This window comes from Saccoglossus kowalevskii, chromosome 16, assembly GCF_978046115.1.
Source record: "Saccoglossus kowalevskii chromosome 16, keSacKowa6.1, whole genome shotgun sequence".
NCBI lineage: Eukaryota > Metazoa > Hemichordata > Enteropneusta > Harrimaniidae > Saccoglossus > Saccoglossus kowalevskii.
In genome coordinates, this window is record NC_140656.1 from 34,305,748 (window position 1) to 34,330,314 (window position 24,567).

Genomic DNA, 24,567 nt, shown 5'->3' on the forward strand with positions numbered 1-24,567 from the left:
ACTGGCCCTAATCAAGCTGAACCCCTTTGTGTTTTTGTGTCGATGCGACACAGTTGAAGAGAAATGCTTCTCATAGTGTAGGGAATAGCGTTTCAGAGGGTCTAGCTTTCAACATTTTTCCGGAGGAACATTCCCCTGGGCCCCAGTAAAGTCGTGCTTTCGGCACGAGGGATGGCGTGCAGATCTCGTTCCCCCCCCCCCCCCCCATGCAAAATATTGTGCCGCCACCTCTGTTACATTTATCCTTTTATAATTTATTTGATAAATTACTGAATCTAACAAAAGACCATGAAAAATGCTATATCCCTGGACATTTAAGGGATAAATTACCCCTTTTCCCAGATTATGGTTTATTTTACAGTACAAACCTTTCCATTCAACATTTGTTGTGGCTTGAACTAAACGCTAAATTATTTTGCTCAAAGAGGGTTCCCAATCCATACACTTTTGATGAAAAAGGGACCCGTTATGTACAACTGGAATACGCGCACAAATTAATGATAGCTAGTCTAGACACAGAAATATATGATCGAATACGTACAGTATACAGCAAGATACAGTACAGTCAAAGGGACTCTAACGTACAGTTGTCAATAGCGCCCTCAGTTGTCAATAACTTACGGTAAGGGTCACCATAGGTCAGAACAAAGGTTGTACTTCCTCTTTCTAAGGTAAATGGCGTATTGCAACATTGGGTTGAAATACGATGGGAAACTACAGCTGTCTTTGTCAACAATTACATACTAGTATGGATGGTTAACATATCTCACACTTGAAGATTAAACTGTGGAATTAACACAAAATGAAACTCATACGCAAAGATGTCGAAAAAGACATGGCGGGGTAAGTGAAATTTTCCGTATCTGCATGAACAACTAAAAATTCCACAAATAATGGAGGTATGTAAGGGTGCCAGTTGCGAGTGGTGAGTTGCGAGTAGCAAGTAGCAAAATTTTTCAGTTGCGAGCGCTCGAAAGTGGCAGTTGCTAGCGCTCGAAAATGGCAGTTGCTAGTGCTAAAAATAGCAGTTGCTAGTAGCGATTTGTATGTAGTTGCGAGTGCTAGCTACATCGGCATTGTGTGAAATAAAATTAAGTCCGACGTCCTAGCCACTTGTTTTCAAGTTACATGTGTTGAATGTATCGAATTTCTGAATGTCTACGATGCTATCTGTGCGTGTGTGGTACGTACACTAAACCACCGTCCCTCATGTGTTGAGGGGCGGTGACTAAACGTAGCAGTTGCAAGCGAGTCAGACTCGGCTGAAGCTAGCAGACACTCCCAGCAGACAGTGGAAGCTAGCAGACACACTAGCAGCCACAGTCTATCAGGCATAATAATGCTTTGAATCAAGGTTTATCACATCTTTTTGCATCACGTAATCACAGTTTGACATCAATATATTAATGTAAATGGCTAATATTCATTTAAACAGAGAAATTCTAACAAATGTACTCACTCCCCCTGAAAGTGTATCTCTATGTAAGTGTATATAAACACGATTCCCAATATTTTTTGGGAAATATTGAGTGTGCACCTTATCGACTTATATGGTATGAAACATACATGTATTGATTACAATTTGTGATAGGTGACATTTAATAATTAGCAGACAATTTTAAAATATGGAAATCATAATTATGGTAGAACTGCTCTTTTTGCTAGCAGACACTAATTAAATCACAAATTACAGTTAAAATATTGAGTGTGCACATTAATCACCTATGTGGTATGGAACATACATGTATTGACAACAATTTGTGATAGGTGACATTTAATAATTAGCAGACAATTTTAAAATATGGAAATCATAATTGTGGTGGAACTGCTCTTTTTGCTAGCAGACACTAATTAAGTCACTAATTACAGTAAAAATATTGAGTGTGCACCTTAACCACCTATGTGGTATGAAACATACATGTATGGACTACAATTTGTGATAGGTGACATTTAATAATTAGCAGACAATTTTAAAATATGGAAATCATAATTGTGGTAGAACTGCCCTATCTATTTGCTAGCAGACACTAATTAAGTCACTAATTACAGTAAAAATATTGGGTGTGCACCTTAACCACCTATGTGGTATGAAACATACATGTATGGACTACAATTTGTGATAGGTGACATTTAATAATTAGCAGACAATTTTAAAATATGGAAATCATAATTATGGTAGAACTGCTCTTTTTGCTAGCAGACATTATGATTTCCATATTTTAAAATTGTCTGCTAATTATTAAATGTCACCTATCACAAATTGTAGTCAATACATGTATGTTTCATATAACATAAGTGGTTAAGGTGCACACTCAATATTTTTACTGTAATTGGTGACTTAATTAGTGTCTGCTAGCATATAGATAGGGCAGTTCCACTACAATTATGATTTTCATATTTTAAAATTGTCTGCTAATTATTAAATGTCACCTTTTACAAATTGTTGTCAATACATGTATGTTTCAAACCAGATAAGTGGTTAAGGTGCACACTCAATATTTTAACTGTAATTTGTGACTTAATTGGTGTCTGCTAGCAAAAAGAGCAGTTCCACCACAATTATGATTTCCATATTTTAAAATTCTTTGCTAATTATTAAATGTCACCTATCACAAATTGTAATCAATACATGTATGTTTCATACCACATAGGTGGTTAAGGTGCACACTCAATATTTTAACTGTAATTTGTGACTTAATTGGTGTCTGCTAGCAAAAAGAGCAGTTCCACCACAATTATGATTTCCATATTTTAAAATTCTCTGCTAATTATTAAATGTCACCTATCACAAATTGTAATCAATACATGTATGTTTCATACCACATAGGTGGTTAAGGTGCACACTCAATATTTTAACTGTAATTTGTGACTTAATTGGTGTCTGCTAGCAAAAAGAGCAGTTCCACCACAATTATGATTTCCATATTTTAAAATTGTCTGCTAATTATTAAATGTCACCTATCACAAATTGTAATCAATACATGTATGTTCCATACCACATAGGTGGTTAAGGTGCACACTCAATATTTTAACTGTAATTTGTGATTTAATTAGTGTCTGCTAGCAAAAAGAGCAGTTCTACCATAATTATGATTTCCATATTTTAAAATTGTCTGCTAATTATTAAATGTCACCTATCACAAATTGTAATCAATACATGTATGTTCCATACCACATAGGTGGTTAAGGTGCACACTCAATATTTTAACTGTAATTTGTGATTTAATTAGTGTCTGCTAGCAAAAAGAGCAGTTCTACCATAATTATGATTTCCATATTTTAAAATTGTCTGCTAATTATTAAATGTCACCTATCACAAATTGTAATCAATACATGTATGTTCCATACCACATAGGTGGTTAAGGTGCACACTCAATATTTTAACTGTAATTTGTGATTTAATTAGTGTCTGCTAGCAAAAAGAGCAGTTTCACCATAATTATGATTTCCATATTTTAAAATTGTCTGCTAATTATTAAATGTCACCTATCACAAATTGTAGTCAATACATGTATGTTTCATATAACATAAGTGGTTAAGGTGCACACTCAATATTTTTACTGTAATTGGTGACTTAATTAGTGTCTGCTAGCATATAGATAGGGCAGTTCCACTACAATTATGATTTCCATATTTTAAAATTGTCTGCTAATTATTAAATGTCACCTTTTACAAATTGTTGTCAATACATGTATGTTTCAAACCAGATAAGTGGTTAAGGTGCACACTCAATATTTTAACTGTAATTTGTGACTTAATTGGTGTCTGCTAGCAAAAAGAGCAGTTCCACCACAATTATGATTTCCATATTTTAAAATTCTCTGCTAATTATTAAATGTCACTTATCACAAATTGTAATCAATACATGTATGTTTCATACCACATAGGTGGTTAAGGTGCACACTCAATATTTTAACTGTAATTTGTGACTTAATTGGTGTCTGCTAGCAAAAAGAGCAGTTCCACCACAATTATGATTTCCATATTTTAAAATTGTCTGCTAATTATTAAATGTCACCTATCACAAATTGTAATCAATACATGTATGTTTCATACCACATAGGTGGTTAAGGTGCACACTCAATATTTTAACTGTAATTTGTGACTTAATTGGTGTCTGCTAGCAAAAAGAGCAGTTCCACCACAATTATGATTTCCATATTTTAAAATTGTCTGCTAATTATTAAATGTCACCTATCACAAATTGTAATCAATACATGTATGTTTCATACCACATAGGTGGTTAAGGTGCACACTCAATATTTTAACTGTAATTTGTGACTTAATTGGTGTCTGCTAGCAAAAAGAGCAGTTCCACCACAATTATGATTTCCATATTTTAAAATTCTCTGCTAATTATTAAATGTCACCTATCACAAATTGTAGTCAATACATGTATGTTTCATACCACATAGGTGGTTAAGGTGCACACTCAATATTTTAACTGTAATTTGTGACTTAATTGGTGTCTGCTAGCAAAAAGAGCAGTTCCACCACAATTATGATTTCCATATTTTAAAATTCTCTGCTAATTATTAAATGTCACCTATCACAAATTGTAATCAATACATGTATGTTTCATACCACATAGGTGGTTAAGGTGCACACTCAATATTTTAACTGTAATTTGTGACTTAATTGGTGTCTGCTAGCAAAAAGAGCAGTTCCACCACAATTATGATTTCCATATTTTAAAATTGTCTGCTAATTATTAAATGTCACCTATCACAAATTGTAATCAATACATGTATGTTTCATACCACATAGGTGGTTAAGGTGCACACTCAATATTTTAACTGTAATTTGTGACTTAATTGGTGTCTGCTAGCAAAAAGAGCAGTTCCACCACAATTATGATTTCCATATTTTAAAATTCTCTGCTAATTATTAAATGTCACCTATCACAAATTGTAGTCAATACATGTATGTTTCATACCACATAGGTGGTTAAGGTGCACACTCAATATTTTAACTGTAATTTGTGACTTAATTGGTGTCTGCTAGCAAAAAGAGCAGTTCCACCACAATTATGATTTCCATATTTTAAAATTCTCTGCTAATTATTAAATGTCACCTATCACAAATTGTAATCAATACATGTATGTTTCATGCCATATAAGTGGATAAGGTGCACACTCAATATTTCCCAACAAATATTGGGAATAGTGTTTATATACACTCACATAGAGATACACTTTCAGGGGGAGTGAGTACATTTGTTAGAATTTCTCTGTTTAAATGAATATTAGCCATTTACATTAATATATTGATGTCAAACTATGATTACGTGATGCAAAAAGATGTGATAAACTTTGATTCAAAGCATTATTATGCCTTATAGACTGTGGCTGCTAGTGTGTCTGCTAGCTTCCACTGTCTGCTGGGAGTGTCTGCTAGCTTCAGCCGAGTGCGAGTCAGTCCGCTTGAACTGTGTGAATAATAAAAATAAGTCCTCACCTCCGATGTTTTAGGATTTAAAGCGTACTTGTCTGAGATTGTTTGTGGAAAAAACAAATCTTCACTCGAGATCTTTGTACTCTCGTTCCCGTAATCTCCGTTTTTTAACCGAGAAAAATACAAAATCACTGTAAACAGCGTCATATCGTCGGTTCATTCGAAATATCAAATTGACCTTTGTTTGAGTTTTATGTACAGCGGACGGTACAATGCTCTGATTTTAGGTAACAGTGATATTTGTTAGTACATCCATGTTCTCACTAACAGTCTTATTTTGCAATAAAGTGACTGGTTGAATGTCATTTTTATGTCCGAAACGAATCGTTGGAATGCAATTTTATGGCGGCCCTGTTACACATTCAGAACGTAGGTATGTGTCATGTTCGGGAAAATATAACAGATAAAACTGATCCCATGTTAGTCCCTTGGTGTGGTATTAAACGCATCCTGGTCTGAGGTCGCGAAACGACGAGACCGATGGCATTTTATCTTGGACCAGCATGCACATTATTGATGAAGCCGCTATGGGTCTTTATTGTTTGTCAATAGTTGACGCCTTCACAAAAGATTAAAGTGGCAATCGGTTAAATGCTGAATAAAGCTAATTGTAAACAGCACAACAATAACTAACACAATGTGCTGTCAATCTCTGCCCGCGCTTCACCTGCAAAATTTTGCATGAAGTGACTGACGACTCATTAAACTTTAGGAATAAACATTAAACTCCAATTGTTGCAGTAAAAATAACGCGAGGTGTTTTTGAATACAATTTATATACATGCATATTTATCACACATAATTTTGCTTTTGGGAGTGGACCTACCACAACGGGAAACAATCGTACCACATTGCGTTTTCTTTTATGTACATGTATGCCCCTTTTGTAATTGAGTACTTTGTTTTGCCAGGGCTCGATTTGTACTGTGTATATAAACAAAGAATATTATTTTGACACACTTGAAGTAAAACATCAAAGAGTGGCATACTCTAAACAACGACAGTGGATTACTTGATTACGCTTCATTGTGTTCAATATATATTTTCGCCGGTCATTGTATTCAATCATGGTCCTACATATTTTTGTGACAACATTATTTTCTGTTAACGAGTTGAACTTGCCATACTCCATTGTATACAGTCGATAATTATTCTCTTTCAACAACTGAAGCCGTCCACGCCCCATTGTATTTATTCGACAAATGCTTTCTATCAACAAGTGTGTATTCTCACACACTTGTTAAATGCTTTAAAGTTTCCATAAAACCACTGAAAAAAACATGCATAATTTCATTTATATTACTGTCATCCTACCGACGACCCACTTGGACTTGGCAACATCGACGCAAATCGCACGAACTAAACGCATTTATTTATTATTCATTGTCTGTTTCTGTCCTATAGACACAGGCGCCACGGCTTGGCGATCAGGTCATGGGACTGCTATTTCTATTCTGTGAAGACATTCACATTGACCGCGCATGGGCACACATTCAAGATGTGTTTTATACACCTTTGTGAGACTCCATCAGTTCGCTGTAGTTAGTTTTTTTTTTTCTTGTCGTCTCAAGATTGTTGCGAGTTTACAATTATCAAAACGCTTATATTATTGGTTTAACCATCAGAGTTTGCGCTAGTGTCTTGGCAAGACGAGTCCCACTTACAAAATTTTAAGAAATAGAAATTTTATACTGGATAACCTTATTAGAGATTGGACCCCAGCTTGCCTGAAAAACCAGGTCCCTCTTCAATAATTGGAGTCCGGGAAGCCAAATATGGGGTTAACGCAATCCCTGACCATTTAGCTCCATGGTTTAACCGGATGCGTGTAGTCTCGATGAATGGAGACACTAGGATTTCACACCTACATTTGTAGAGTTGGCTTCACCCTCATCCCAACCGACCTCGTGATTTAGACAAAACATATTGACTCAGTTCCAGTAGGAATTACATATAATTCCCTCACTTTAATACTTGAAGACGCAATTCAGAATTTCCATGTAACTGCCGAAAACCTGAACACAGTCGCCTGACCGACTTATAGCATGTCGGGGCTATCGGCGATTTCGGGAACTGGACATCTCAACCCCCCAAAATCTCGACCCATTTTTCGTTGGACATCTCGACCCACCTACATGTACACCTTTAGCCAAAACAAAGTCAGCTTGAACATTCAGTTGTGATACGTGGCAAAACAATCGCCGCTAGTGATATATTTCAAAATAAATGCAATCAAAGGCGCCGACCACGCGTGTTGGAAATAAATAGAACACGTTGTGACACAGTCCCACCAGCCTCTTTCGCTCATGCAAACGCACAGACACACGTGCTATTTTCGTATATTAAATATTATGGCAAGGGAAAAGAAACACCGGGAAAGACAAGTTTAAATCATGTTTGTATTAACACAACAAGAAAGCAACAGTCTACCAGTGAATGTGTATTTATCAATCATCAAACTAAACATTCAATGTTATATAGTATAGTATATTTTATTTGACTCAAATTAATGAACTGGAAATACATTAACCATGGTCAATAATCATACACAAAAAAACACAATAACAAGAAATACAGATATAAAAAATAAAAATAAAATGTTAAAACAGATAACACTAACAACTGTTAGGTATTACATTGTAAAATTATGTTGATATACATGAAGCGGACTGTGGCGGTTATGTACTTTCATTGTTCATTTCACAGCACGCACACCTTGAACATTTTTGGATTGATCCATTGCACTGGATTGCTTTCTGTAGCCGGTGTTTCAAATCAATAGATGTCGATCAACTTTGAACTAAATAGAGGTTTGCGACGCCACATTGAGATAGGGTTGCGTCAATGCGAAGGGTCGAGATGTCCAGGGTGTCTGTGTCGAGATGACCAATTTGAGACAAAGTGTCTTGGGTCGAGAAATGTTTGGGTCGAGATGTCTAGAAATCGACGATGATTGACGATTTCAATGATAGAGATTTAGAATACCAATACATGTCAACACTGGCAACAAGAAAATATGCCGCTAAGACATCGGAGGCGAGGACTTATTTTTATTATTTCACACAGTTCTAGCAGACTGACTCGCTCGCAACTGCTACGTTAGTACGTCTATGGTTTTATTTCACACAATGTCAATGTAGCTCGCACTCGCAACTACATACAAATCGCCACTAGCAACTGCTATTTTTAGTGCTGGCAACTGCCATTTTGGAGCGCTAGCAACTGCCACTTTTGAGCGCTCGCAACTGACACATTTTGCTACTCACAACTCACCACTCGCAACTGGCGTATTTATGCACCCTTACATACCTCAATAATGTCAACAACTTGAACAAGCAACTGCGTCCTACTTATCAATGCTAGGACTGTCCGTTATTATCTAAGTCTGCCCGGGCGGAAAACACTGTATTACGTCAACATGTATATTTGGGCAGAAGGATTATGGCGTTGATGTTGACAATCTAACAAGTGACATTGTCCGTACATTTTCTTGTTTATATTTGTCATATTGTTTTGGAAACCAAACCGGCAACTATTTCAAACTGTAAGTTGGTGACTGGTTTGTACGTGTGACTCGAGAAAAGACAAAATATATCACTGCGCGCATCAAATTTGTAGATTCAATGATGTTCAACACATCGTCTGCCGAAAGCCTCCAATAAATAACCAAGATGAACAGAAGTAAAACTGTGTCAGCAGACAATGTGTTAACATACTACATGAATACATGTATAGACTCATTCGTTTGCTGTGGAATTTCTGCATGTTTCTGATGTACATTTACAAATTTCTAGAATTTTTTTGTTTTGATTTGTGAAAACACATAAGCTTGTTTATTTATTGTATTGTATCAAGGAATATTTGAATAACAAACTATTTTTTAGCACATAGAATGAAAATAATAAGTTTGGTAGTAGGGTGATGTCATAATTATGTTTTATGCATTTATGTCATTGTCTGGAGATCCACATATTATGTATAATAACAACCTTTATTGATATCGTATCCCTTCTGGGATCTAGATTAGAATACAATAAGGATATAAGGAACAATAAAATACATAAGTAATAATAATAATAAAAAAGAAATAAATAGTAATACTGTGAAAATATTATTATATAAATATTTTTATGGTGTTATTTTGAGGCAGCTGGTAAATTGCTTTTCATGAAATTCTCTCTTTTATTGAAACAGTCGCTGATAAACTTGGCAATTGCTTGGACGGTTTCAGAATTTTTGTTATTGAGAAGTGCTTTCAGATTACCGGATAAGTTTACGTTTTCAAACAAAGCATCTCTTTCAAATTTGTACTGGTTACAATTGAAGAGGAAGTGTTCTTCATCTTCAATTTCATTGGAGTCACAGACAGGGCATGTTCTATTTAAGACATCTATGTTGTGATATCGCCCAACTTCAATCTGAAGTATGTGGGCACTTATCCTCAGTTTAGTCATAGATGATCTGTGGATGGGGTTTTTAATAATTTCAAGGTATTTTTCAAGTGCAAAATCAGTTTTCAGCTGTCTGTACGAAGTTTATTTTTGTGATTAGTGCCTATATTGTCATTATGCATTGTTTCTGTGCAGTGTTTCTCAAACATATTTTTTAGTTTTTTTGTAGCTAATGGGATAATACTGGTTTTTTCGCAAACATCACTAATTTCCAAAAGGTTCAGTAATTTTTTTATGCCTGTGGTCCAATTACTGACGTTTTCTTTGTCCAAATTGGTGCCAAGTTTGTAGGCCTCAGAGATCAGAGTGGTTTCATCCATATGTTTTATTTTCAGCCAGTAGTTAATCATACGTTTGATGCTTGAGATGATAAGTGGATATCTTCCCAGTTCAAGTAAACATGCCAAGTTTGTGGCTTTACAGTTTACTTGTAGTAGGTACTTGCACATTTTGTGATGTAATTTTTCCATAGGCAAGGATTGTTTAAACAAGTCTGTTGAGTGCATATTAATAATATCGCTTGCCCTGATTTCGCTACAGTAGAGTAAAATTGGTTTGACCATAGCATCAAACATTTCAGATGTGTTTTGATTGGAATATTTGGGTCTGCATAGAGTAATTGTTTTAGTTTAAAAAGTGCCTTCATTGCTCTGTGACTAAGGTCTTCTTGAGCTCTGTTCAGTTTACCAGTAGCATTGATTTTAACACCAAGGTAGGAGTATGATGAGACGTTTTCCAATTTTTGGCTATTGATTTGAAATCTGAACTTACTTAATATTTTACCTTGCTTGTTGAAAATGATAATCTTTGATTTTGACACATTGATATCTAGTTTCCATTGTTTGCAGTATGTTTCCACTGTGCGTATTGCATTTTGCAGACCATTTTTAGATTGTGATAGGAGGAGGAGGTCATCTGCATACATCAAACATGACAAATGATTGTTTACAAGTAAAGGGGGTTCATTATTGGATGATTCTATCTGGCATTTGATATCATTAATGAAAAGATTGAAAAGGAGTGGGCTTAAACCATCTCCCTGTCTGATACCCCTTTGAACTGGAAAGCTAGCAGTCAAACCACCTTTTAGTTTAACACAGCCAGTGGCATTCTGATAAATAGATTTAATTATGTTGTGAAATTTTCCTGAGATTTTGTTTTTGTGAAGTTTATATAAAAGACCGAGGTGCCAAATGGAATCAAACGCCTTCTTAAAGTCGATGAAACATGCAAATAAATAGTTTCCTTTATTAAGATATTTTGTTATTAGCTGTTTGAGAACAAAGATATGGTCCGCTGTGCTGAATTTTGGAAGAAAACCAATTTGCTCTTTAATTATGATATTATTGCTTTTTACATGTTTGGTCAACCTTTGTTTCAATACGGCTGTGAAGAGCTTGCTAAGACTGTTTAAGAGAGTTATCCCTCTGTAGTTGCCTGGATCAGATTTTTCCCCTTTTTTAAATATTGGAGTGATAATGCCCAAATTCCAAGAGCTAGGGAAATGGCCACTCGTTAGGATGAGATTGAACATTTTTTGTAGAGGTTTGATGAGCACATTTCTCCCTGTTTTAATCATCTCATTTCTAATATTATCAATGCCTGGAGATTTTTTATTTTTCAAGTTGCTAATTGCAGTTTGTATTTCTAACTGTGAAATATTTTGGTCTAGCTCAGTAATAGGTTTAATTTCCTTTTCAAGCTTAGCAATCTCTTCGTTTAAAGTGCTTTCATCAGTATTATTTATTGCATTTAATTGTCTGAAATGTTCATACCATTTTTGGTCTTCAATGTTTTCACTGTCATTATTAATTTGACCATTTCTAAGCTCCTTGATCAAATTCCAATATTCCTTTGGAGAAGAATTACCCATCTCTTCAAGTTTATTTAGTATATTTTTTTTATAGTTTCTTTTCGTTTTCTTAACCATTTGTTTGTATTTCTTTTTCAGACTATAGCAGTTGTTTCTCAGATCATTATTGTATGGGTCCGAACTTAATTTCCTGGATATTTTCTGGACATCTTTTTTAAGATTGCCAAGATCATTGGAGTATCATTTTGGTTTAATTTTTTGATGTTTTTTGTTTTTTCTAATAAAGTTTTTTTTAAGACTTTTACCAGCTGCCTCATGGTAAATATTTGAGAGTAAATGTTCTGCTTCATCAACTGCCTGTTGTGTGTCATCAAAGTTTGCATTGGAGAAATTATTGATTAGCTTACAAATCTCTTTGCTGTGTAAAGCATCATTATAAAGAAGTTTGGAATTATCATGCCAAGAATAAAAGTATTTCGGGCCATGAATTGTAGTATAATTATTTTGATTAGTTTTAGCAGTTTCACAATTCGTTACAGCATTTGTTTGAAGAAGAAAAGACATTTGACAGTGATCCGAAAGTGTCAAATTAAGTGGATGTATTTGATAAAAGGAAATGTGTTTAAATAAGTTGCTACTAACAATACTATAATCTACAATACTACGTCCTTTGCTTTGATAGCAGGTAAATTTGCCAGTGAGGTCCCCTATGCACCTTCCATTTAGTATAATTAGGTCTGCACCAATACACAGTTCTATCAGTTGGTTACCATACTGGTTTTTAACTGTTAGATCTTGTGTTGTTCTTTCTCTGTATGGGTTTTTAGTATTTCCAGACTGCTGGTAAATAGGGTTGTCGAAAGATGCCACATCTTTTTCATTTTTTATACGTGCATTAAAGTCTCCTGTAAGCATTACTGAGCCAAATTGAGAATATCTTGTGATATCATTTTCCAGTAGTTCAAATAGGTTAGAATTTTTCCAACGAAAAATGCTGGATGACTGAGGACTCAAGTATAATGCACACAGAAATATATCTTCATCTAGTTGAAAGAATTCTTTATCTAGGCGAGCCCAGATAAAGTCATCACTGCTACTTGCCATTTGTTTTACACCCTGTTTATACAAGTTTTTAAAATACATAACAATCCCACCAGAGTTGGTACGAGCATTTTTATGTTTTTCCCTCCTAAAGGAATGAAAGTGGCAATAGTTGGGGATTTTAATCTTTGAACCAAAATTAGTTTTGGTTTCAACTAAACTAACAAAATCAAAATCACTAATACTATTTAAAAAATCTACGTCATTAATTTTCTGGACTAGACTGCCATAAATATTCCAAGTCGAAAATTTTAAACTGGACTTCATTGTGGAATGGCAGATAAAAAACAAAAACAAAAAAAACAGTAAGTAAGAGCAGATAAAGAGTGTTAAATACACTATTCTAGGTCAAATGTAAATATGTAAAAGTTACCTATTTCAGTGTAACATGCAGACAACTGGATTCAATTGTGGATAATGTTCATAATGCTGGTGAGTAAGTTCTCTATATGTTTATTTCTCGAGTTTCTTTGGTTACTTTTATAGTGTTTGTTGTCTTGTCTATATACCTGGCGTTGAGTGTTTTTTACTCTGAGATCTGGATTTTGCATTGAGTGAGTGTTGGATGGCTTGCCTCCAGGTTGCGAAGTTATGGTTCTGTATACATATCGTTTTATATTGCTTGCAATGAATCTGGTTCCTCTGTGGTTGGGGTGTACTTTGTCTTCAAATAGATATGTTTTGATGTTATTTTCGTTGTCAAGGAAGTTATGGTGAATATAATATACCTCAGTCTTCTGTTTGCTGAAGAGTTGTAATGATGTGTTGAACCTTGCTGCTGCTTCATTAAAGATATCTTTATCCAGTCTAGGGATGACACTGGATATGAATATTCTGCTTGTTGGATACATGCCACGTGTTACGTCAATTAAATCTTCATACTGGTCACAGCATTCTTGTAGGGGGATGCCGTTGTCAATATCGTTAGAGGCAATGTGTAGCACTATGTTTTTTGGATCTTTAAATTTAGATTGCTTAATGAATGAGGATACATGATTTATCCCTTTACCATTCATTACTTTAACACAAGTTTTCCGTACTGTTGAAAATTTTTCAGGTATAATATGCTTCATTGTGGAATCTCCCACAATAACAGTGTTGTAACTACCTTTGTTTTGAAAGCTGGGATCAGATTTGCTATTGTTGATCTGATTTTTACTGCGGATGTTGTTGTTTCTATGCCTGGGGTGAGTAATTGTGCTACTGGATGCCAATTGATCATTGTCTGGAGTGACATCGGTAGATGAACAGCTCTGTTGTATATCGGTTGATTTTGGAGTATCTTCTAGAGAACTGTAGTAATTGTTGGTTGGTACATTTACTATGAATTCTTTTGCTTCTGCATTAAGAGCAAGTGTTTGTTGTTGCTGTACATTTGAAGCAGTACTTATATCAGACTCATGCATGTAACTACCTGGATTTGAATTTTCCATTTTCTCTGTTTGCGAAGCGGTGCTTGTAGTAGTTGGTGCTCTCAAATTGTTTTTTGGACTCTGGATTTCTTTTAGGATGTTCATAATTATGTTTTGGGTATCATGTATTTTGTTGATGGATCTTTTCATGCTGGTAACTTCAGAGTTAGTTTTGTTCAGTGATGAGGTTATCCCTTCCAGTTGCTCTTTAATTTCAACTTGCCATGTGGCAGTCAATTTATTGTGGTTGTTAAGTTTCGTCAAGGTATTCAATTTTTCTTGCTGGATGTCATTATACTTGCTTGACATTTCAATATATTTAGTTTCAAGTTCCTCTATTGTCTCCAAAAAGTTGTTTTCCTTGTTTAAAACAATGTTTCTAGCTTTCTCCAAGAGACTGGCTTTTAGTGGTGACTGTGGTAAAACGTCAGTTTGGTTAGTTATTTTGCAATTCATACTTTCAAGAGGTTGAACTATTTCTGGTGATTTTATTGGCAATGAGTCGCATGTGCAAGACAATGGTTGATCAATCTGTTGATACTGGGTCATTTCCCCGGGATTAGTGTTTACGTCGGCGCCATCTTGGATTACTTGTTCACTCGCGTTTTCGGAAAGATCGGAATGTTGCGCTGACAATTCACAAATTTCGACAGAGTTCGCTGAGTTCGCAGACAGACTGTTGGTCCTTGATCTCAAAATAGGATATTCTGTATCCACCCAATTACGAATAAATTTCCCCTGGATAAATATTACTCCCGTCGTGTAGTAGAAACACACGGTTACCTGCTTGCTGTTGTCAATGTCGTCGCGTTTTTTGTCAACCCATTTTAGCTGTATTCCACCTGAAACGTCACACCACTGTATGTTAATGTTATTTTCCTCTAAAAATGATTGATTATATCGGTCTTTAGCAGCAACAATCCATATTTTTATCTTACTTGAAGTCGTTCTAAAACAGATATCGTTTACTTCCGGTTTGTCGCTTTTGTCATATCGCCAGTGAGTAACAGTATCAACTTCGTCAGGTTTCAGATCTTTCCCTTTACGTTGCTGTTGTGGTAATGATTTTGTGGCCGAGTCAGATGCAACCATAGTTATGTTAGCGTCATAAATAAAATCGTTGTCCTTGGTTGAGTGAGTGATTCGTTTACTTGTTTGTTGTAAGTCGTTGTCCATTCCTTTGTTCACTGTAGTGTTCTCCGCCATCTTGATGCGTTGTTTGTCAACAAAGACGATCGATTGCACAAAAAAGGGGATTCAAAATTCGCGGCAAAATGCGATTGTTGAGCAATTTGCAGGTGTTCCAGCCAATCCCTGGTAACTTGTATATAATATGTCATATAATAAATACCTAGAATAGCATTTCAACACGCAATTATCTACTCATATTGAGGAGCGAAATAAGAGCGTGTCATATCACGTGTCATCACATTGTAATACACATATGTGCATTGTGAACAATAGAGCTATCACAGCTGAGAGGCTGCTTGTTTTGTGTGCAATATTAACCATAGATAAAATCTAAGTACTACATACATGTACTTTACATATGCATGTGGTACATGTATGTAGCTATTCACTACGTTCAATTACCCATTATAGACTCCGGTCAGTCAAAATGACTATTTTGAACTGTAGGCATTAATCAGCGATTCTGCCGGTGACGGAGAGATAGAATCTAGGTCAGGGGAAGCCCCATGACCTCAAGATTCTTTTACCCCTTATGTCACGAACCCACGTGACCGAGGCCACATGGCAACGCCACAGGTAGCCGTCCTTCACTCTTAATTTCTCTCCGCCTCGAGTGGAGATGAAATCTAGCGAGCTCTGCTGGATCGCCTGCCTTTTTTCCTGTCCGGATTTATGGCTTGGGTTGTTGCCGCTGCTCGGCATCCGACATTGTATTGTAGCTGGTAGGATAAGTTTTCCTTGTCATTTTTACCCTTGTGTCGTTTTCCCCTTTGTGTGTAGTATTTTTCACAGCAAAAAATCAAAATCCGGCGCCACTACGTAACCAGTTGGTTTTACAACTGTAATTCGTTTCCCTCATGCATGTTGTCTTTTATTTTCAATATATTTAGCAATATATAGATGTAATGACAGCACCAGGGCTCGCTGGCGTTTTCTTTCCGGTCTCCTCGTGTTTCGAGTCGACCGTGCAGTGGTTATATTCAGAATTTACCAGCATAGAACCCGCATCCGAGATACTTTGTTGTAGCTACGTGCGGGTTTCGGGGTTTTTGCGTAAAAGCGTGTTTTTTCACTGGAGTTCTGAGGCCTGAGATTTTCTTTCAGAGCCATCAAAATCGCTGAGACTGACCACGTCACAGCAAGGTCGCGCGTCCAGTAAACAGATCGGTTAAAGTGAGTTGCGTGTTTGGCATGAGTGGAAAGTCCTCACGCTCGGCTACCGGTACTTCATGTACTGGGACGTCGAGTAAGAGGCCCGACGGCGGAGGTACCGATATTTTTCTCGGTCTCCCCCCCCGCTGATCGGAGGGCATCCTCACAGTCTGTTTTTTCAGGCGGTGTTTTACCCGATTTTACCGGCTGCAGCGAGGCTGTGCCCCTGGAGGCTTTCCTCCTATGGGGCCCGTTGCGGGTCTCTTTGTGGACCCTTCCTCGCACGGCGCCGGATTTGCCTCCGAGTTGAGGGCTTTGGTCGAAGGACTGGCGGGGCAATTGCGTCCCTGGCAGGCCGGGTAGATCAGACGCAGTCGGAGCGAGCTGTCTCCACTGTGTCCCCTCGGTGGGCAAGCAGGAAGAGACACGAAAGCATGTTTGCATTCAAACACGTCTCTTCCGGGGAACCCCTGTTCCCAGGCACGGCTCTCCCACTATTTTGGGGGGTGGCCGAGGCTCAGGCTAATTGCACCGGTCCTTCTCTGGATCCTCGGGCACTGAATGCCAACGGGGTGCTGGCAGCCAAGTCTCCGATCTCGGGGCAGGGCTTTCAGGGCAGGGCACACATTGACCCCCCCTACTTTCAGCCAGCTAGGGTTCGTCACGCGGTAACGGTACAACGCTAATGAATTTTTCCTTGTGTCCGGTCCCCGCTGTGGGTTTTGACTCCTTTCTTCCGACCCACGGGCGTCCCCAGAGGAAACCGACCCTGTCATGAGACGCACAGTTGAATACGCTCCCTCTCACATATTTAAAGTGAAAGGAGATGCAGTTCGCTCGCGTCGGATACAGCCGGTACTACGGGCAGTCCCTCAGAGTCTTCCATCTATATGACTCGGTGAGCCACGCTTTGGGGTGAGGCGGAGTATCATCGATCCCAGTGATACGATGTATATACCCCCACCCTTGATCCTAGAGCGACCACCTAAGGTTGCTTCAACGCTTATGGGATCACAGGCGTCGGGATCCAAAGCAACCCCGTCGGCAAGTCTCTCCCTGTCCACCTGAGTGCGCAAACGGTGTTGATAGGCGGCATTGGTCAGCCGCGGAGGATGTAATGCTTAAGGCCCCCGGGTGGGGATAACATTAGGCAACACTTCCCACTGGACCAAATGCTACCCGGTCGGTGTGGTTTCGGGATCAGACCCCATAGCGTGGGATGAGACCAAAATGCCCCCAACCGGATTCCAAGGCTCCTTCCCCAGACCCCGGTACCACGAATTTGGCAAACCGGGCAAAGGGAGATAGCCACGTTCCATGGGTGTCTTTGCCAATTGAAGACGACCCATCCAGCCCTGAGGGCAGAGTTGCTTGAGCACATTATTATGTGTGACCAGCACTCTGGAGACCTTGGAGGCAGAACGCACCAGCCTCCTAGACCAGGCGACATTTTTAATGGTGGGTCACCGCACATCTAGCATGCGACACCCTCTAGTGTCGCCTGGCTCTCTTGGCCATGGCCACTACCTTGCTACAGGACGCGGCCTTAGACGCACGTGTTTTTGCTGACAAGCTGTGCCGGGGTACGTCATTCACCTCAGTGACGTAGACTGGACATCCTCCACCCTCTTAGTTCAGGGAATGGTGGGTACAGTCTCGGAGCTTTGGAGTGCAATGAACCAGAGGGTTCAGATCGAATCCGCTAGCCAGTTGGTCCTGCCATGGGCAAACGGAGGGCACCCCAAGCACAGAAAACACAACGCCCTAGGACGTCGTCCGCTCGCCAGAGTCAGCCAGGAGGCAAGCGCTTATACCCTTCCATGGGAGGGGAGGGTAGGGGCGTGCCCCCAGGGAGGTAAGAGCCAGGTGGTGGCTCCTCACCCTCCCTGGGCGGATGTCTACCCTGCAGCAGGGGAGGCATGTTTGACGCTCACCTCTGCAACCGGGGGGGGGGGGGGGGGGGACAGGCATGTGTTCGGTGAATGGCCAGGTCACGACTTAGTGACTACTTCAGGCCATGGGGAACTCACCTCATGGGGGAAGGGAGCCCCCCCCCTCACAACTGCCGAACACATGGCCACATATCCCTGTCGTACACAGATTGCGCCGGTGTAGTCCGGTTTGGAGACGGTGGATGACCGATTTCTGGACCTTTCCAGGTGGTGACATCCATTTACGAGATACCGCTGAAATCTCCATTTCCCCCCGTCAGTGTCCCCCCTGTTGGGCACTGCCAGGGGACTCCCGCAAGGCCGAAGCAATCAGACAGGAAGTAGCTGGGGAAAGACGCCATACACAGGGTACATCAGCCGGAACTAAGGCCAGGCTTCTACCCTGTTCGTAGTACCAAATCTACAAGTGGCAGGTGTCCAGTTTTCGACCTCGGCAGACTGAATCAGTACGTGCTCCTCGATCGGTTCCACATGGAGACACCATTCAGGGTTCTTCTCTCCATCCGCCGTTTTGACGAGCTAGCCCTGCTGGACTTAAGTGGGGCCTACCGGCACGTACCGATGCACCCAGTGAGTTGCCATCTCCTTTGAATCGCCCAGCTAGGCCAAGTATTCAAATTTCGGGTGCCCCCCATTCGGGTTAGGCACAGCGCCCTACATGTTCACCAGAGTGATGAAACAGGTAGTGCTGCTGCTTCACCAGATGTCGGTATACCTTAATCCGTACCCAGACTCCCGGTTACGAACAACCCGGGCAAGGGGTAATAGCCAAACGCGTCAGGCTAACACAGGATTTACTCCACCAGTTGGGCTCATTAGTAAATCGACAAGTCCCACCTCGACCCAACGTACAGTTGGTGTCCCTGGGCATGGAGTTTTGACACAGAGGTAAGCTTGGCTTAGCTATTTCAAGCGTATTGCTTAGCGCTAAGCAGCCTAGCCGAATGCCTAGTCAGCGCTCCCTCGGTGTCCCTCCGTGAACTAATACGGATCATCGAAATGATGACCTCGGTTCGAAGGGTCGTTCCCCAGGCCGCACTATGCAGCCGCCCGGTATAACGCTTGTTATAATGCCGAGCTCTCCTATGGGAACTAGATGGCGGGTTTCGATCTCGGACCAAGTGAAGGAAGCCCTGCCCTGGTGGTGGTCACTGGCCAACCTCGGACAGGGGAGCCCCTTGGGCCCGCTCGCCGTAGGTATGGCTCTGGTAACAGATACCTCTCCCTAGAGTTGGGGAGCACATCTATTGGGCCAACAAGCCCAAGGATATGGCCCCCGCATTAGTTTCAGGACTACCATATCAACCGGCTCGAACTGAGAGCAGTGCACTTAGCACTACCATGCTTTCTACCCGTAGTTCGAGACCACAGAGTCCTGCTCCGCACAGGCAACGCAGCGGTGGTCTCCATCAAGAAGGAGGGGGGGACGCATTCCCCATCGTTGTCAGTCCTAGCGGAGCAAAATCTTCCTTTGGTGCCTGGAATACAATGTGGAGCTAGCCGCACACCACCTTCGAGGGGTGAGGAACAGTCTGGTGACGCCCTTTCAGGGCAGCTCCGTCTCCAGAACACGGAGTAGCTGATACCCCTGTGAGTAGCCTCTAGGCTGTTTCGGCCGTGGGACGGTCCAAGGTTGGACCGTTTTGCCGCACCCCGGAACGCAAAGCTCCGGACGTACGTAACACTCCTGAGGACTCCAGGAGCCTGGGCCAGGGTCGCTTTGCTAGCCCCGTGGACCCACTTACTTGTGTACGCCTTTCCTCCCTTCCCGCTAGTTCACGGAGCACCAGAGAAAACTTCGACAGGGGCATACATGTACCCGTATATTATCATGGGTTGCACCCAATTGGCCAAGCAAGGCCTAGTTTCCACTTCTGTTGGAAATGCTAGTCGAAGCGTCAGCAGTGCTTCCGGACCTGCCGTCCCAACCAGACGGCGCACTACCAACAAGCCCAGCAGGTATCACTTATACGCATAGAGGCTCTCAGTAGACCCGCACATACGAAAGCCTTATCTGAGCGGGCTGCCAACGTCCTGGCCAGGGCGAACAGGGATTACACCTACGCAGCCTACATTTCTAGGCTGCAAGCATACACTGATTGGTGTAGCGGAAGGGAGATTGATCCATACCATCCCTCTATTGGCCAGGTAGCAGGCTCCTTCGTCCACCTGTTTGACGAAGTGGGTTTGTCCTACGCAGCGAGCGTTGGCTACAGGTCGGCCTTGTCCCCCTCCACTCAGAACGTACGGGAACAAGACTAGCCGATTGTCCTATTATTAGGAGACTATTTACTGCTTTCCAGACGCCAGGACCCCATACAAGGGAGCTGCCCAACTGGGACTCGTCGGCTGTGTTGTCTGCTCTAAGCAGACCGCCCTTTGAGGCTCTCCAATCAGCACCACTCAAATTTTTGATGTGGAAAATAGTCTTCCTACTGGCCCTTGCCTCAGGTAGGCGCCGGTCAGAGCTAGGCGCGCACTGTCCTTCGCGGACGGTTGTGCCACTTTTATAGACGATCAAGTTGTACTAAAGACACGAATCGGGTTTCTCGCCAAGAACCAAATCCCAGGACACGATCATCAACCGATCGTCATCCCCCGGCTGGCAATTATTGTCAGTCCGGAGGATCAGGAGGAATTGCTTCTCTGCTCGGTCCGAGCGCTGAGTTGCCACGAGAACCGTACCAGGTTTTCTAGATTACTGCGACTGTACTGGAGGTCTATAATACGCTATCCTCCTCAACACAGACCTTGCAGAGACACCAAGTACGAGAACATGAGGTCCGTGCGATTGCTAACTCACTAGCGCTAGCATCAGGTGCCCCCTCAAACACATTCTGAAGGCAGGCTTCTGGAGAACGCGGAACGTCTTCATCAACTGCTACCTAAGACACACCCAATCTATTGGGCAGGGTCTCTTCAGGTTAGGCCCCATCGTAGGGGGTCAGGCCTTGTTTGCTGACCCAGCCCGAACGACCGCAGGGGCCTCTGCACATAGGCGATAAGTCAGTCTCGGCATCTTTGCGGGCAGATTGTCTGTTCCACTAGCCCTTCCTGGAAGCTCCCAGATTTCGCTTCTGCAGACCTACGCCCTCATGCGAACTGTTTCGGTCCTACTTCAAGCTTATCACCCCCGAATTCCGCTTGGGTTAGCTTTCTCGGGCACACCGAACCCTGTCACCACAGCAGCATTGGCTTCTTGCTTCGGGGACAGCACAGGCAAGGTAAGACACCACCTTTCTTGGGTGTTAACTTAGGTTTTTGGGTTTGTTTTTCATCCCGCACTGGGGAAAAGTCTTTCATCATTCTCCTTTTTTTTCTGTTTGCTCAGAAAAACCCGCCACCTAAGAGACGCTAATTTCTATGTATGGTTTCATATATATTTTCAGACAAGTGACACTAATTCCTATGTATGGTTTCATATATATTTTCAGACAAGAGACACTAATTGCTATGTATGGTTTCATATATATTTTCAGACAAGAGACGCTAATTCCTATTCATGGTTTCATATATATTTTCAGACAAGTGACGCTAATTCCGGAGGAATCTGAAGACATGTGGCATGCTTATAATCTAGTTGCAACTGGTGATAGCTTACGATCGACAACCGTACGTAAAGTTCAAACCGAGTCAGCAACAGGAAGTAGTAGTAGCAGTAGAGTGCGTACCATGCTGACGATATGTGTTGAAGATATTTACTTTGATACACAAGCATGTGTTCTAAGAGTTAAAGGACGAAATATTCAGGAGAACCAATATGTGAAGGTGAGTATTCAAGCTTAGTGCTTTGAATAATACTGTCAGGAATCCAAAGTTTAATTTATTTCCAAGTATTACGCCCTCCCTGTTAGGCTTATACCGTACTCGACCGCGTTAGCGCCCATGCCCGGGCAAGCGCCCACCCCCCACTTTTGTGCAATTTTTATATTTGGGGTCACTTTCGACAAAGCGCCCACCCCTTCAAAATGCAACTAATTTAAAACTTGGTCTTGCGTAACGAATCTTGGTAATCGTTTTTATATGATACAGCGTGGATATCGATCACTGTGAACATGTGAATGCGTAGAACACTGTAATCGTGCGTAAACTTCGCTTCGACAATGACTTGTTAATACTAGTAAAATGCGATAAATATTTCATGCCATATTCAGTTTACCTCTCAAAAATGGCTAGTTACTAGTTTTTTCGGAAAAACCATGTCGTTTATTCACTGAAATCAATCCCAACAGATCGTACTTCGACATCGATTATTCACTTCCGCATTGCGTTACCGGAAAGTCTTCGGGAATTTCCGAAGAATTGCGTGGGTACAAGACAGCATTCTGATTAGTTAATAACCAACTTGACCCATTAGGTCAAAGGACGCTGCTGTAGGTCAAATCTGCAATTGCATCATGGCGGAAAGTGATTTTCATCGAGAGTTTGCATACGATCCAACAACTTCGTCAGTGGAAATAATATGACAATTTTGACTTCGACTGTGTTCCAACAGACTCAAATGTTTTTAATTCTGTAAATTATGGTGGTACGTAATTAATATTGTAATAACATGTGCGTATTTTTTGTGATCATTTCTGTTTCTTCAGTGTGAAAATCAATAACGACGCAACTAATTTTTAGACGTAATCTGTCACTTGATGAATCAAAATTTTCATTTGCACTCTTTTTCGAGGGGGGTGCTCGGGTAAGCGCCCACCCCTACAAAATCGTGATTTTCTGAGTTGAGGCCCCTGGGCGCTAACGCGGTCGAGTACGGTACATGTAAGCTATTACGTGATTTACATAGAAAGGGGAATACTTTGTGACTTGTTATAGGTGGAGAAATAAAGAAATACTTAATACATATATTGCATGCACGAATTGTTACATTCTTCGCAAGGAGAGCAGCCTGATTGGACGACAAAGAATTTACCTTGGGTGAGATTTGTCTCCAAATACTATGGTACCGAAGACTTGATTCCCGAGAATCAGAATGAATTTGAGGTTAATAAACTTTGGTGAATTTGGTTAGACAGGTCAACAAACTCGGTTTTGCATTTCTGTCAGTTTGCAATTCTTCTGGTTTCGACCAATTAGAAATGAGCAGTGTAAACAAAGGGGTGTCATCTTGATATACATAATTTTATGTTCCCCAATAAATTGAACAAGAAAGCGTGCCTTGGTGGGCATGTTGGACGATCCACCAGAAGTACGGTATAACACAGATAACGTCACCATTGAACTCCGGATTGAGAATTCACTCTCTGGTCGACCTGGTGTCAGCTATAGTACTGTACAGCGTCCTCGTGATATGAGCCACCTATGGAAACAAGCCGTTTGAAGTTTGTCGCCACGTTTGTTGCTTCAGTTTGACGTCGTTACGTCCGGTAAAGTACATCTGCTTTACACGCACAAACAGCCAGGTTTAATTTTCCCCCTGCCTTACCTGCATATTTCGACCGCGGTTACGTTTATCGGATCCGTCTAAAATATTTAGGCAATGCAGTAATATTTAATTAGCCGATTTTGTGAAGCTATTTGTGTATTTATTGTCAAACTTTTGTTCTTTGTATTAAAGTGTGCATACGCACAATGCAGTTAATTCAAATTTGGTGTCATTTAGTGCTATGCGTGTATGATGAATGTGTTCGTTCCCTTATTTAAAAAATCTCTATGGTTCTTAGATGTCTAATTGTTATTGGCCTGAGATCATTGTCGTCTTGTAACGATAACCTTCTTAATGATTTCCAATGCCTTTATGGCCCGTGAAAAGAACCCACAACAAGTGTGATCTATATAGTTTAAGTTATACGAATCACTGTTTGGCATTCCCATTTTCCCATTCGCTTTGTATGAATTATTTCAGATTTAATACAAATATATATATAGACCTCTTGACAAATACTGTAAATCAATGAATTTTTGTCATTTGATGTTTTTATGGCTTTCATGAAAACAAAATTTTGTGGAAATCCCTGACATGTCTCAGTGAACTTTGTCGCCGGTGAAATTGAAGCATGATCATGTGTGTCGTGGTTCAATATGAACCTATCCATGAT

General features: G+C 40.4%; 1 protein-coding gene across 1 annotated transcript in view; it reads left to right on the plus strand.

Annotated features, from left to right (window-relative positions):
* Window positions 1-665: 665 nt before the first annotated feature.
* The window catches only part of LOC100374704 (protein pelota-like), a 59,998-nt gene continuing 36,096 nt past the window's right edge, over window positions 666-24,567 (plus strand). The window contains exons 1-2 of the mRNA XM_085491411.1: window positions 666-843; window positions 22,051-22,294. Coding sequence (XP_085347537.1) covers window positions 803-843; window positions 22,051-22,294 — 285 coding nt within the window. The 5' untranslated portion in view covers window positions 666-802. The remainder of the gene's footprint in view (window positions 844-22,050; window positions 22,295-24,567) is intronic.